This window comes from Phoxinus phoxinus, assembly GCF_949152265.1.
Source record: "Phoxinus phoxinus genome assembly, chromosome: 15".
Lineage (NCBI taxonomy): Eukaryota > Metazoa > Chordata > Actinopteri > Cypriniformes > Leuciscidae > Phoxinus > Phoxinus phoxinus.
In genome coordinates, this window is record NC_136890.1 from 27,831,859 (window position 1) to 27,847,975 (window position 16,117).

At 36.7% G+C, this 16,117-nt stretch overlaps 2 protein-coding genes across 10 annotated transcripts in view; one reads left to right on the top strand and one right to left on the bottom strand.

Annotated features, from left to right (window-relative positions):
• The window catches only part of doc2g (double C2-like domains, gamma), a 78,152-nt gene that overhangs the window by 61,053 nt on the left and 982 nt on the right, over nt 1-16,117 (bottom strand). The window contains exon 1 of one of the 7 annotated variants that reach the window (XM_079638623.1): nt 15,768-15,848. The exons of 4 other annotated variants lie outside the window; for them this stretch is intronic. In XM_079638623.1, coding sequence (XP_079494749.1) covers nt 15,768-15,779 — 12 coding nt within the window. In that variant the 5' untranslated portion in view covers nt 15,780-15,848. Of the gene's footprint in view, nt 1-5; nt 144-15,767; nt 15,849-16,117 lie in introns of those variants that run through there. 2 more of the 7 variants (XM_079638626.1, XM_079638625.1) reach the window with 2 other exon arrangements.
• Nucleotides 1-16,117, top strand: part of cabp4 (calcium binding protein 4) — a 21,237-nt gene continuing 5,120 nt past the window's right edge. Inside the window, exons 1-7 of one of the 3 annotated variants that reach the window (XM_079638634.1) lie at nt 1-138; nt 4,222-4,257; nt 4,349-4,541; nt 8,654-8,684; nt 10,098-10,241; nt 10,873-10,982; nt 11,142-11,289. In XM_079638634.1, coding sequence (XP_079494760.1) covers nt 4,223-4,257; nt 4,349-4,541; nt 8,654-8,684; nt 10,098-10,241; nt 10,873-10,982; nt 11,142-11,289 — 661 coding nt within the window. In that variant the 5' untranslated portion in view covers nt 1-138; nt 4,222. Of the gene's footprint in view, nt 139-4,221; nt 4,258-4,345; nt 4,542-8,653; nt 8,685-10,097; nt 10,242-10,872; nt 10,983-11,141; nt 11,400-16,117 lie in introns of all 3 variants that reach the window. The other 2 variants (XM_079638632.1, XM_079638633.1) reach the window with 2 other exon arrangements.

A 16,117-nucleotide genomic window follows, 5' to 3' on the forward strand; every position in this document is an offset into this window, starting at 1 on the left:
CCTACTTGGATTATCAAAGGAGGGTGAAGGGTCACTTTCTACAGTCAATCCACACGTTCTCTCAGAGGAGGAGGAATTGATTTTAAAGATTGACTCAAGTGGTTCTGGACTGTACATTTTGCTCTTCTCATCCTGAAGGTAAACTGAAAATATAAATGTATTAAGATTTTAGAGTCGCTTGCATAATATCTTTCTTGCAGATTTTTTTCTCCCACAGTTGCTAAAGAGCCTAATTGACTTCAAACGCCACAGACAACAAAGCATATTCAACAGTAACATATCAGGCACATAGTGACAGCCATAGCGGCAATCTTTTTCAAAAGCTTTGCTGTATTAGTACAGAAACTGACAGGAAGAGAAGCTGTCAGACCATAATTACTAAATAATTACAGTAATGTTGAGGACATGAAAGGCAGGCAAAGAGAAGTGATGAGCCTTTGAATGCAGTCAGTCAGATGTAAAGTTGTGTTTTGCTGTAAACAGCAGCTACCCTAAACACAGCAACTGATCGTGGATTGTCAGGGGCTGCCAGGCCGAGCAAGATAAATCCCATCGCTGCGTGGTCGTAATGACAAAGGAGGGGGGCGGCCTCATTTCAGCGACATGACACAAAATCGGTAATGGGGATCGATCGCGCCAGTCTGAACATTCCATGGGTATTGTTCTGTGGCTTGTTTTCAGATGTAACCCAGGAAAGTTCTTGCAATCTGTGATTGATCTAGAGCCAAAGGCCTTGTTTTGGATCATACGAGGAGAAGATCACAAAACATGGCAGATATAGTAAACAATGGAACTTCAACTTACCGTTTTATAATGTGCATCCTTAGCACACATGCAAAAGTATTTCAATTAACTGCTTTTTAAAAACAATTTCTATTCATCAAAGAATACCGGAAAAAAAGTTTAGCATGGTCTCCACAAAATATATTAAGCAGCACAACTGTTTTCAACATTGACAATAAGAAATGTTTCTTGAGCACCAAATCAGCATACAGTGTATTAGAATGATTTCTGAAGGATCATGTGTCACTGAAGACAAGAGAATTTCAGCTTAGTCATCACAGGAATAAATTACATCTGGACATATATTAACATAGAAATCAGTTTTGAATTGTAATGTTTTACAATATTACTGTATTTTATCAAATCCATGCTTTGGTGAGTATAAGAGACTTAAAATATTACTGATCTCAAATTTTTGAATGGTATAGTGCATGTATGTTTTTATACCATGCTGGGGACTTTCAATTGACTTCTATAGTTTTTTATTTATTTATATTGATATTTTCTACGCCTAGATATTTTTTCTAAACCTAACCCATGCTTTTTTTACATATTCATAATAAACATACTAAATGTCGTTAAGCCATTTTCCTTAAGGTTTTACTATCCGTTTGGGACATTTGGCCCCCATATCTATAGAAGCCTGTTTCCGCCACAGAGTAAAAAATAAAACAAATAATTATAATATAAAGTTTAAAATGAGAAATAAAGTAAGATTGTGAAACAAGGCTGGCTATGCAAGATAAAAAAAGCCATAATTGCAAGATATGAATTTGAAATCATGAGAAATAAAGTTACAATTGCAAGATATAAAATCGTGCTGTGAGATATAAAGTTGCAATTATGAGATAAATTCACATTGCAAGATAATAAAGTCACAATTGGGAAAAATAAAATAACCATGATCAATTTAATTACGTTTAATACTTTTTTTATATAATTAGTTTTTTTACTCTGAGGCCAAAATGGGCTTCCAGATATTATATTTTATATATTCAGCAAAACAAACGACTGAATCATTAAGCTTATAAATGTAGAAATTAGATAAGACTTTCCTAGCTGAGTTTTGGTTCCTCCTAAGGTTTCTTCCAATCTATGTTAACTTCTTGGGGCGATTCCCTTGATATTGATTGCTTTAAATCAATATAAATTTGTATTATTTGACATTACAAAAGTAGCAAAAGTTTATCAAAGATCTAACATTATAGCATTCACCTGTCAAACAGTAAGACAAAGCCATTTGAAGGCCGGTATCTGATGTCCTTGGCTAGAATAGATATCTCAATGTGATTGAGTCTTTGAGGGTGCGAAAGATTTCTATCTCTGAAGGTCCATATTTGATCTAATCTGCATCTGTCAGATGCAGTCATTTTTGAAAGGCCAGCTCTGAAAGGTGGCTGCAATTAAAAAAAAAAACGTCACTTTATGAACTTTACACACACAAAAAAAACAATGTGCAAGGATGTCACAGTTTGCAGCATTCCAGCAAACCAATCATCTCATATGTAATTTTAGAAATAATTACTTTCGGTGTATCACAACTCGCATCAAAAAGGATCGGTATCTTAGCGTAATTTGCCCCAGCACAGCTTTGGCTCTCTTGGACGATTCTATCAGTTCCATAATTATCCCACCACTCCTCTGTTAAATTATTCCAATTAAAAGAATTAGGAGCTGAAATTGCTCGTGTCAACGTGCTGATTGACAGCAATTGGTCACTTAGTTTAATAACTCTTGTAGATTAGCCAGGCAGGTTTTTCCAATTGGTAAGTGTCACTAATGCACTGAAATAGATTCACCAAATTACCAAGAGCAGGAGGATCTCACGTCTTTTAGTTCTTCTCATCTATTCAAATATGAATAATCTGTTTGCTGTGACTGGGCTGTGAAGACTAAAAACTAATTAGACATTTTCTAAAGTAAGCTTTTATTTAACTAGTTTCTTCTGATGTAATTCATTGAGCCAACATATTGATTTATCAAAGCCTTGCTTTTGACTCAGTTATCTCATTTAAGAGATATAATAAGAAAGTAAATTAATAAATATGTAGACATGGTATATCAATTTAAATGGAAATTATTTTACCTGTAACCTATATTAATTTAAATACAAAAGATCCTAAGATAATCTAAGACAAAAATCCATAATGTACAAAACAATGATAGAAAGAACTGCAATTTCATTGAAGCATTGTGTTTGAAAATTAAATTTAAAATAATGTAGAAATAAAAAAATATTTATTTAAAGAGGTTGTTTCATGGAAGTGGGTGGGAACTAAATACTTATTTTGACATGATTTGCTTGCAGCAATTCTCTGATTGGTGGAGAATTCTTTGCAGAATCACATGTTGTTTTTCCACCAGGAATTCCACTGTTGAACATAAATATTATAAAAAGATGGCTTCAACAAAACCACATACCATCAATTAATAACCTTGTAGCTCACCGTAGGTTTATCCACTGCAGGCAAAAATGTTTTTTTCATGCATCTGTCAATTTTGAGATTTTGGCCTATTTTGCTTTCCATGAAGTAATGTTTCAAGAAAACATCCAAAATACACTTTTAATTGGTGCTTTTATTGCACTTTATCCATTTGCGTATGTAGATTTCCATTACAATACATTTCTTTGAAGGCCGTTTTATCAAAATTGAGCACTTTGCTCTTCAAGTAAGATCATTATGGTCTAAGAGAAACAATTAAGACATTAAAGAGATTTCTTTTGGTATTTTTTCATTACTAATTGAACTTTTCTTTTCCAAACATTGAATGGAGGCCAACTGATTTTTACAGAATCAAAACGCCAGGGCATTAAGAAATAAATGTTTTTGTGTGAACAATTTGCTCATTTTGAATTTATCCTTGTTGCTTGTAAGGAGCCATTGACAATTTTGGTTTAATGACTTGTTTGATGGGCAGAGGACAGACAGAGGTTTGCTGCTTTGCTTGGGCATATTAAACTGTTGATTGTAATTTATAGGCTGTCTAGTGCGCCTGTCGGCCTTCATTGTAATCCAATTCAGCGCTCGGAGGAACGGTCCGTCCTCTTGGATCTGCCGCTAGCATGCGTTTGATTATGCTGTGTGTCCTTCTCTTCAAAAAGAAGCCAATATACAAAGGGAAAACAATAGCATCAAACTGTTGCCATTTGAAACGTTCATTGTAATTCCAGCCTATGACCTTACTAACTATTGCCAGGAAGCAACCCAACGGGCCCAACCACTGAACTCTAGGGTAAAACAGCAATAACTTGGCAGGAAAGCTGCTACTATGTTTTATGCATGTTAATGTCAATGGACTGGGCATGGTTGCAATAATTGTTACAACTACAATTTGATATATACAAAGTGGACGGATTCGCAAGCGAGATGGGAAAGAACAATGGTATATAAACTTCTGAATATCTAAAATCTCCCCTCTGTCCTTGTTATCTACTAGCATGTCTCAGAGGAGTAAAACGTCTTCAAAAGAAAGGTACGAGATCGAGATGGCTCTAAATGATTGCATTGGTTGAGGTGATGTGCGGTGTGGTGTGGTCACTACCTATCTTCTCTCCCTTTAGCAGCTCCTCTGGTCCTTCATCCTCATCAGATGCTCATCCTCCACGCTCTGCTCTTCGTAACTCATCCAAAGACTCGAAAACCTCAGGTCACAGGGACTCATCTGACAGCCAAGAACGCCGAAGCAGTAGATCTTTGAGCCAGAATTCAGCTATTGCTGCGGCATATACACAGTACCTTAATTCTCTCTTTGGACAGGTAAATCTACATCTTTAGATTTATCCTTGCTGGTTTTGTCAAGTAAATGTCTTAAATGTTTAGGATAACAAAAAGGTACCTCAAGCTACTTTCTTGGTATCATGGTATTTTTAATGATTACCATATTCATGTAACATGGTATTTACAGTACATGCTACTCAAAGGTACTCCAGTGAAATAAAATAATGTGAATTTAAGTGATCAAAGTTAACTAACAAAGTTCAGGGAAGGAGACGGACGTTGAACGTAACTTTAAGCGAAAAAATAAAATAAAAAAAACATAAAAAGGAAAGGAGCAGAACTATCACAGGCTCTTGGCCCCAACCAGCTTCATTCTACGTTATCAAAACTTGAATACATTTGCTCACCCATTACTGCCTGAACCCCGTCGGATTGCTTTCCATTGGCTGTGGAGGGGAAGACGACTACTCCCATTATTCCACGCTGTAATATTTACAACTGTAATATTTACAGTTTACATTTTAATTTAAGCTTCATCAATTTTGTTGTTTTGTCATTTTTATTAGTTTTTAATATAAACATTTAATTTTCTATTTAGCTTAGCTTTAATTTTTTTATTTCAGTTTTAATTTGAGCATTTTTTGTACTTAACTTAGTAGCTATCATCTCTACTTTCCAGTTAAAGTTAATTAAGTTTAAGCTTTCATCTAATATTTATATTTTATTTAAATGTTTGATTTTAGTTTACAATATCAACACTGATTCAGCAATCCTGGTATTACCATCTGATACAATCGCTGTACCACGGTACTGGGAATAACAATTAAACCATCCTAAGCAGGTCTGAGCTGGCTTGAGATGGTCTCCTATTCTGGCCAAACTGGTGTTAGACTGCATGGTTTAGCTAATCTGACCAGTTCAAAAGCGCACAAAACCACTCTAAAACCACCCTGAGAGACCAATTAAGACCAGCAAACTAGTTTAGATTCTAGATGGTTTTAAACAGGTGAACCTTTTATGGGTGTCTAATGTGCCAGTTTGTTTGACTTATGGATTATTCAAATACATATATCCAGGATCAATGCGTCTTTATTTAGCACAAGGTCAGGTTCATAATCTGTGATATATCTGCTGAGAAAATATTGCCGCCTGTCAACGCACCACCTTCCTCCTCAATCAGGTCAATAACAAGTGCCAAGTCAAGTTATTTTGGGACACTGAAGCCCAGACCAAAGCAAGCATCTTGCTCCTGCAGTTAAAACCGATGCTATGAATATGTCACGATTCATTGAATCATAGTCATTTAAACTCAGAGATGCTTGATTATATTTTCAAGATTACGTCTGGAGATCAGAGAGCCAGCGAGCAAGAAACAGCCAGAAAACAGAGAGACTGCAGAACAGTAAGAGAGAGAGATAATGGATAGAGTCTAAGAGACAAACAAGACAAAGGTGCTCCGACACAAATTGGAAAATATACCAATGTATGCACACAGCCTAAAGCTCCATGGCTTCTGCTTGGCAGATTGGAGGGATGAATGAAATAAAAACAGATAGACAAGGGACCCTATTAGCATATATCTAATGGGTAAATAGCCTGAAGCAACTCAAAAGTTGCATAACTGCTCCCTCTTCCAGAGACGTCTGAGTAATGCATTATTTTTAATAATAAATATGTATTTTAGGGAATTTGGTCCAAATGTCCAATAAATGCACTGAATGAAACATTTGAAAGCCGGCAATGCCCTTTGGCACCAAAAATGCAACTATTGCTCAGTTAGCAAAGCCTTACAAATCAATTAGGCCTCATAAAATTAGACTCGCTGTGGTAGTCGGTTACCATTGTTACATGATGTTCAGCTGTACATCGATTACATCACTTGGCCACAAGACACCGCCTCCACTGTTGTTGTTTTTTTTAATAGAAATAAAAAACATTTAGTTCAGTTGGACAATGGACGCTACAATTATAACCTGAAAGCATCTGCTTTGCTCCATATACAGCACGAGCTGCAGAGCAGAGGTGTAAAAAATACCTGCAAAATATATACCTTACAGCGAAAAACACTTCATTATGAGTTACAAGTCACCAGTTCCAATACGACTAGAGTAAAATGGGCCTAATTTCACAAACAGGGCTTGGATTACGCCAGGATTAGGTCTTAGTTAAATGATGACATTTAAATAGCTTTTATAAACATGCTTTAGAAAAAAAAAACACGGTGCGCATCTTGAGACAAAACAATGCCAATGATATATTGTAATAAATCAAGATCAACAAAACAGCCTCTAAAACATACAAACACTCAACCAAATATCCTTCCAAAAGGTCTCTTCAATATAACGAATAATTAAAATAATGTTAAGTAAAATGAAGTCAAAGCCTACTTGCACTAGACTTCATTGGCTTTATCACCGATATCCTCATCGTGAATATGAAACAGCTGGGATTCAGCTACCTGCTAATGCACTCGCATTCGTGTTAGTAGCCTTGTTGACAAGTTTGGGTGAGTAAGGGCAAAACGCATAGTACCGCATCCGCATTAAAGGAGAACTCCGGTCAATTTTAACATTGAGCTAATTTTTTTGTAAATTTGGAGTGCTGTCAATACAGAGAACAATGACAAAAATCGGTGTTGCCTACACCGTGTTATCCTATTTTTAAAATTTGCACCCTGTTGACTTCAATGGGGCAAGTTTTAAACCTGCTTTTAGCCTCTTAACATCCTTGATGTGTCATACAAGTGCTTCCTTCAGAGTGAACACGAGTGAATCTGACTGCAGTAGATGTGAAAGATATGAATAAAAATGATGTTATTTCAGCCAGCGCAAATACCTGTATTTACTTCCTGTTTTCGGTCGAAGTCCAAAGTAGTCAATTGTCGAGTTCACGCGCATAGGTTTAGTTACCTATGATCACGCAGGTGAACTCGAAAATCGACTACTTTGGACTTCGACCAAAAAAAGGATGTAAATACAGGTATTTGCGCTGGCTGAAATAACATCATTTTTATTCATATCTTTCACATCTACTGCAGTCAGATTCACTCGTGTTCACTCTAAAAGAATCACTCACATGGCTGGGCACTTGTAATGACACATCAAGGATGTTAAGAGACTAAAAGCAGGTTTAAAACTTGCCCCATTGAAGTCAACAGGGTGCACATTTTAAAAAGAGGATAACACAGTGTAGGCAACACCGATTTTTGTCGTTGTTCTCTGTATTGACAGCACTCCAAATTTCTTAAAAATTGAGCTCAATGTTAAAATTGACCGGAGTTCTCCTTTAAGCTTATAGTACCTTCAATGCCTTGTAGATGTCAAAATCGCTTATTTTTTAGCAGAAATAAACTGCTGCAGAAAAAGTTAGGTGCCGCGCAAAATATATGGAGTTAAAATCTCCCTGCGTGTCATTCGATGTTAAAATACTTTATATGCAGAAATAAAAAATAAGCAATTTAAAGATTCTCTATAGTGCTTTGAAAATATGATTAATCTGTTTAAACATCCAGACCAACCAGATATAGAAACACTGCCTGGCTCAACCAATAGCATGAGTTTGTGGTAGTACTATCTGTTTAATGACCAATAGAAGACAGGAAACCTGTTTGAAAACATAATTTTTGCAATTTCATTTAATTAAGCTATAGTGGCTCAAAAATTGCATGCGTTACCATTAGGTAGTGTCAAATCATTTTTACTTCAAAGTACAGTGCAAAATCTGTCAAGCCATAAGCTTCATGGCAGAAGACATTCTAGCATTTATGCAGTTTATTTTTGCAAAACGATTTAATTTTTCCCTGCATCTCTCCCCGTTCTTTGTTTGTATAAGCGTTGACGTGAGGCATGGTAGGACATGTTATGGTCTAATCCAATTATACCCCCCCCCCCACCCCAAACACACACACTCCATGCGTCATTGTGCCACTGAGCAGCTTTGATAAGCGTGCTAACATAAACCTCAGTTATTAGTGATTAAAAATGGGCGATGTCTCTAAGGATGTTCAGCTCTCATGCTGTAATAATTTCCATATTTAGCTGTTTTTTGTGTCACAATTTTTTCCCTCTATCATTTTGCTCTCTCTCATCTCTCTGTCCTTCTACCTTTCTATCGCTCTCTCTCTCTTTCTCTCACACATTTACTTTCACCAGGACAGAGATTTACTGCCAGAGGAACTAGATGGTACGTACAAAACATGCATATTTAATATCCGAGCCATTGCACAGCACATAGACGGACACAATACAAATGCTGCACACACTCACCATAAGATAAACAACTGACACAATTCAATAACATCTGACACAAATAAATTTGATTAAAAATGAATTGGTATTGTCATGAATGGTGAATGGCATACAGTGGATAGAGAAGTAAGCAGCATTAATAATACCAGAGCAGTGAGTCAGCCTGTGTTGACGGTTCTACGCTTAAACTGCACAGTCACATATAACAGGTACAGTATGTAGCCTTTACTAATGTAAAGTTCAATTATATACATGACTAATAATAACTAAACTAATTGTCCACCCCTAGTTTCAGGTGTTTACCTGGATGTTCTTGATGTTAAGTTTTCAGGTTGATATAACTATTACAAAGTTGTGCAAAGATTTGTTGGCATTTAAATAGTTTTTTTTATGTTTACATTGAAATGACAGTGTCAAATTTGTGACATTATTTTTTATGTAATGCTAAAACACTGCTGTTCCCTTTCAGAAGTTGTAGTGATGCTCTCTTTTCCCAGAAAGAATGTGAAACATATATATTGATTATATAATTATCTGTTTTTTTAAATATATAAATATGAAGTTAATTTTACACACTAAAAGAAGTATATCACATATTGAATATCGCATTATTTAACAAGTATTTTCTTCAATACCAGGCAGCCCTTATATCATATATCCATTCATGTTTAGAGATTTTTGTAGAATAATTTTTTTCTTCCAAAAATGGTAGACGAAAGGAAAACCTTCAGATGTTGAACTTTCAATTAATTTTACTGTAAATTAGATGTCAGCAACCCTGTTACAAATGCAGTTTGTAATATAAATAATTAGTTTGACGATAAAAAAAAAATAGAACAGTTTTAAATTAATATGTCAATAACTGTGTACATTAAACAGAAGTAGCACATTTTAATGAATTCAATAATTAATTTTAGCTGCTAAAATAATAAATATAATTTGGATAGATACAGATAAGGATACCAAGAACGCTAATATGGGACAGGCCAAAAGCACCATTTTAAAAGGGGAAACAGATAAATGTGTTTTCAACTGGCGATCTCTTATGCTAGGATAAGTTGTATTAGTATGAGAACACATCTAATATTTCTTACAATAAAACAGTGGATTTGTACACACTCAGTCACTCACTTTAATTAAATCTTTCTTTGAAGCCATTTAGAAAACACTCTGTATGTAAAAACTAATTGCAATGTTAATGTTTCATAAAACTTCTGAAAGGGAACAGCAGTGTTTTAGCGTTACATAATTTTTTTTAGCATTACATAAAAAGCAGAATACTATATCCAGTAAGTTGAAGAAAAGTTGACGATGTGATTAAATGTGATTACATTTCTTTACCCTTTAGAGCTCCATGTAGCATTTAAAGAGTTTGACTATGACCAGGATGGATATTTGCACTACAAAGATGTTGCAGACTGCATGAGAACCATGGGATACATGCCAACAGAGATGGAACTGATTGAGATCATTCAGCAGATAAAAATGAAATGTGAGTGTGTGTAGGCTTGAAAACAGTTTCAGATGATGGCATTTGTGTGTCTATTTATAGACTGCCTAAGCTCTACTCGTTCAAAAGTTTGAGGTCACTGTGGTGTTTTGTTTTGAAAGAAATATTTTTATTTACCAAGGACACGTTAAATTATTCAAAGGTGACAGTAAAGATATTTATAAAGTTAGATGTCTATTTCAAATAAATGCTGTTCTTTTAAACTTTTTATTTGTCAAAGAATCCTGAAAAATTAAGTTTCACGGCTTCCACAAAAATAATGAGCCCAACTGTCTTCAACATTATAATAAGATGTTTTCAAAATCAACATTTTCAAATCAGCATATTAGAATGATTTCTGAAGGATCATGTGACACTGAAGTCTAATGATGCTGAAAATTTAGCTTGGTCATCACAGGAATCTTTTTTTTGTTTTTATAAATTGAACAGTTTTAAATTGTAATAACATGTCACAATATTACTGTTTTCTGTATTTTTGATTGAATAAATGCAGCCTTGGTGAGCATAAGAGACTTTCAAAAACGTTTTAAAAATCTTATCAACTCTAAACTTTTGAACGGTAGTGCATTAATGTAAAGATAAGTGCGTTAATGTGGTATGTGTGTGTTTGTAGGGGGTGGTCATGTGGACTTTGATGATTTCTGTGAATTAATGGGGCCCAGGATGTTGGCTGAGACTGCTCATATGGTCGGTCTAAGGGAGATGCACTGTGCATTCAAACAGGTGAGTAGTGAGTACACATCTAAAGTTGCCTTCAAAGGAAGCTCACTTTGAAGTGTACATAGAGAACAAAACCCCACAGACATCAAATCGTGATATATTGCATCTTTTTCCAACCTATAAATAATATTATATCTTCATGAAACTGAATATTTCTCTTAGTTTGACTCTGACGGTGATGGACGGATCACCTTTGAGGAGCTGAAAGAGTCCACAAAGACGTTACTCGGTGAGAAACTGAAGAAAGGAGAACTGGAAGAAATTCTGTCAGACATTGACCTCAATGGAGATGGGAATGTGGACTTTGATGGTAAGGAAAGCAGAATACTTTTGAATATGCGGGAACTGATGCATGAGTTTAGAAGACTTTCTCTGGACTATTGAGTAGAGTAGATCAAAGCTCAAGACATTCACTACAGGGTTGCCAACTTCGGGACTTTGGCTGGAGTGAGACTCTGCAAAATTTCAGTGCGCACGAGCGGAGAAATTTTTTGGTAACCCTAAACCTAATTTTAAAAATGTCAGTCCTTGTTTACTTAGTATAAACCCTGATTTATACATAAAAAATATATATAAAAAATCTAATAGAATGGAAACGCTTTTTCAAAATGTACAATTAATTTATTGATTGCACTATAAAAAATAAAGATAGAGGTGATTAAATAACAAACATGTAAAACATCAACATCAAAACAATAAGAAATCTCAAAACAAAAGGGACACATAATAGTTACTCCACCTCCCCAGAAAACCACAACACACGTTTCAAACATTAGGCCTGTTGTGCCACAGTGGCAGTTTGGCTGCTTCACTGCCTCTGCAGGAGCTCGTATCTGAAGCAGGGTTCAAGGCTGCTCATTGTCATTGATGACAGGGTGCGATCAAGTGACAGTCTGTTCCTGGTGTCAGTCTTGTTTAGGCCAATAACTGAAAAGGTTCGCTCAGCATCCGCATTTGAGCAATGTTGGGTAAGTTACTTTAAAAAAGTAATTAGAGTTACTTCTCACAGAAAGTAACTGAGTTAGTAATTGAATTACATCATTACAAAAGTAACTAATTACCAGGGAAAGTAACTATTGCGTTACTTTAAAAAAAAAACAGCTCCAATATTAAATATTTTAAATGAATGCAATGGACACTAAATAGAACAAATTATTATTATAAAACATTGTATACACAAAAAAGTGCTCTCAATATAATACTGAACAATGTAGCCTACCAATAATAATAATAATATCTTGGGGTTTTATTTTTATAACCTAAGGAGAACGTCATCATCAGAGGTTATTAGCCAACTTCTAGTCGTGTTTGTTGTGTTCACAGCCGGTCAAACAAAGATGTTTTCTTTGAACGTTCCCTGCAGGTTATTTTGGAGTTTTATTTTATAACCATGTAAACGAATTAAAACGCTGCAGATTATACCAATAGACTACAGAGATGATCCTAATGCGGAAATGTATATTAAATTGATGACTATATTATGGTCGGACACACTCGATCTCACTCGCGCACTGTCGAGCGCGCTCTCGGACAACGGTACTCTCGGCACACAGACTGATTAGGCAAGGCTACGTCTGTACTGACAAGCAGGGACGTGCACAGGGGGGTTGCTCAGGTTGCCCGGGCAACTGCCCAAATGCCCTTTTCGACTCACGTTGCCCTTCCGAGAAAGAGAGAAAAAAAAAATTTGTTCGATGGATGCAGAATTTCACGTGGACATAAATTTAAAAAAAATAATACAAATAAAAAAATCGCAAAGCCTCATTCACTTCCATTCGGGCACCGAAAGTGAAAGTCAGTAGGGGACAAACTCTGTTTACGTGGCTGCAGCGCTGCACGTGACCGGCACCTGAGCTGCATGTCATGAATGAGCGTGGGCGCTCCCTAGAAAGAGATTGTCACGGTTGTCGGTGTGAGGCGTTTCAGCGTTGTCGGAAAAGGTGAGTTTGTTATATATAACAAACGAATGATCATCATTCATCATCATCAAGTTTTATGAAATTAATTAAAATCTTCATAAATCCAGCAGGCTGCGTTTGCCACGTTTAGCCTAAATAATCAGAGTCAGACAGATAGCTTGCAGACAAGCAGCCTACCTAGTCTACTATTTTTTTGCATAGGCGTAATTGTATGGGGGGACAGGGGCAGTGCCGTCGCAGGTGGGGTGCGAGGCCCTGTGCGAACTTGAAATGCGAGGCCCTGCTCTTTGATGTGGAACAGTCACGCATAACTGTTCTAGTTCTATTGCACGCATAATCTCGCTCGACTCGCTGCAATACTTTTTTATCAAGTAAGTAGAATAATACAACATAATCATGAACATAGTCTGAGGCGCCGCAATAGGGCAGGCAAGACGGACTATTGCCTGGGGCCCCGCATTTTAAGGGGGCTACCGAGGGCTGATAATTTAAACAATCAGAAATGTTAATATAAAAACGCAGCAACATCTCTGAATCCCCCTCATGGTGCGTTCACACCGGACGCGAATAGCGCGTCAGGCGCGAGTGATTTCAATGTTAAGTCAATGCAAAGACGCGTTACGCGCGTAAAACGCGTGTAACGCGTCTTTGCATTGACTTAACATTGAAATCACTCGCGCCTGACGCGCTATTCGCGTCCGGTGTGTGGGTGCAGTCAGTGGGGCCCCTCTCTCGCTACGCTCGTTATGCTTTTACCTTTTTCAAACTGGTGCAGCGCTTACGCTTGTAGGTAGAAAATGCATGATTTTATTTGTTAAACATGAAAAGGAATTATCCGTCTGGCATGGCAGCTCGCTCTAACTTTAACCTAGATAGGCCTTAATGTTCGCTAGTATAGGTGCATATCCAAGCGATTGTGCGGAGACGTGGAGCGCGCACTGCGGCAGGCGTCGGCGCGAACACTTTCATTTTCCTATCAACAGTGGAAACAACTTTAAATAGGCTACTCAATCTTTTCTGGTCATACAGAAAAGAATAATGCATCAGTCGCAAGTACTTTTATTTGTGTAAACTCTCAACAACAAGAAAACGTTGTGCTTTAAAATAAAAAAATAAATGTAAATGTAAATGTAAAATAAAACAAACAGGGCCGAGCGCATCTCAAAAATGCGCAAACTGGAGCGCGTCTCAAAAATGAACTGAAACACAGTGTATAGCCTCAAAAACATGATGAATATTTCTATATAAAGCTTGAAATGTCCGCTTTTAAACGAAAAAATTCGAATCGAAAGCAAATACCGGCTGATTAGGCTGTAATCCATAAGGTGCATTTCTCTCTAAAGGCATATCCAATTTACAGCGGAGATGTATATAGATATGTTTGCAGCCGACACTGATTTAAAAATATATATTTTTTATTAATAAACAATAAAAATGCCTCGTTATTTTTTCAGACATATTATCATTAGCCTGCTTTGGGGCAAGATTTATGCATGCGCTTGAGCGCGGAATAGGCTATTCCTCCATGCACTCAGTAGCCTATTTAAGCAGAAATTAATATAAACGTGAGATTAGTTGACTAATTGCTTAAATGAAGGACTACTAGTCGACTATAAAAATATTTATTCTATGGAAATTCTAATCAATGCATTTAGGCTAGTTGACATTTATTTAATTAGTATCCAGCTCTTTACTAACAATTAGTAAATGAACTAATAAAATAATAAAACAAAGATAAAACAAAGATTAAATTAAGATGCAAACTATATATTTCTATATAGCATTACATTGCGTGTTCCACCACAAAAGACAAAATTAAAAATAATAATAGTAATAATAAAAAACGCAAGATTGCGAGGCCCCCTAGTGGCGCGAGGCCCTGTGCGGTTGCACAGTTCGCACAGCCTATGCGACGGCTCTGGACAGGGGGACACGTCCCCCCCAATATTCAAAGAAGGACAATTTGTCCCCCCCAATATTTGATCATACTGTATAATTGATTATGCGGGCAATATCGATGTCCGAAAATATAAAATCCCGGCCGTTCTATTTCCCAAATCCATTCGACTGGCCTTACTTACAGATTTCGCGCTCCTAACTCTTCTTCTGTTTGGTTTCTCCTAACTCACTGACGGTGCACGAGCTACTAAAGGTATAGGGAAAACATGACATGGATTTCAGGAGAAATAGGTTTTTGTTCATGTAGCCTACTATACATTAACAAAAACCTATTTCTCCTGAAATCCATGTCATGTTTTCCCATTACCTTATAGCTCGTGCACCGTCAGTGAGTTAGGAAAAAAACAAACAGAAGAAGAGCTAGGAGCGCGAAATCTGAAAGACATTTGGCACATATATCTGAATGGTAAATATCCTGTATTTGGCTGACATAATCCCTTAGATAACGATGAATTTCACTAGAATTTCGAATTGTAGAATTTGTGAATTTCGACTGTAATACTATACACATACAGCTTGTATGAATGGGAGGGACTATTGACAAGCTATAGCCGACAGCTAGCTAACGTAACTGTACGTCTTTTCTCTCTCGATACCATCGTATCAATTGATTTTGATTAATATGCGCGATAGGGATATTGATGTAGGGATTTTCATGACTCAAGTCATGTTTTTCTGTTATTATTAGTAGTAGTTAAGGTGATTGAGTGGCGTATTTCAGTGTTTTACTTTGTGTATATATTTTAATAAAGACCCTGTTATTCTCAGGCCCTCATATAGCCTGTGAGTTATTTTTTTCTTGGGGGGGGGGGGGGGGGGATGTGCTCTTTTTTCATGTCAGAGCAACTGCCCCTCAAAATTCCTGTGCACGTCCCTGCTGACAAGGCACATTATTTTATTAACTGCTTACCTTAATTGTCATGCAAACTTTCAAACGCGCATCAGCGGCTCCGACTCCGAACCTATGCTCCGAACTCTCTCTGAACTTCTCACACGCAACTGACGTATCAGGTGCAAAGGTTTTCAGCGAATCAACGATCAGAGAATACTGCTGTGAGAACGTTGTCGGCAGATGTTACAGCTGTGGGCTCCTCTCCTGTCATTAATACACTGTGGTCTCGTCTATAGTCATCAATAGAAAACGAACGTATTGAGAGGGGAGAAAAATGGATTTTGGCGTGACATTTCTTGCCTGTGCGTGAGAGCGTGAGATTGATGCTGAAAGCGTGAGAGTCACGCCAGATGCGTGAGAGTTGGCAA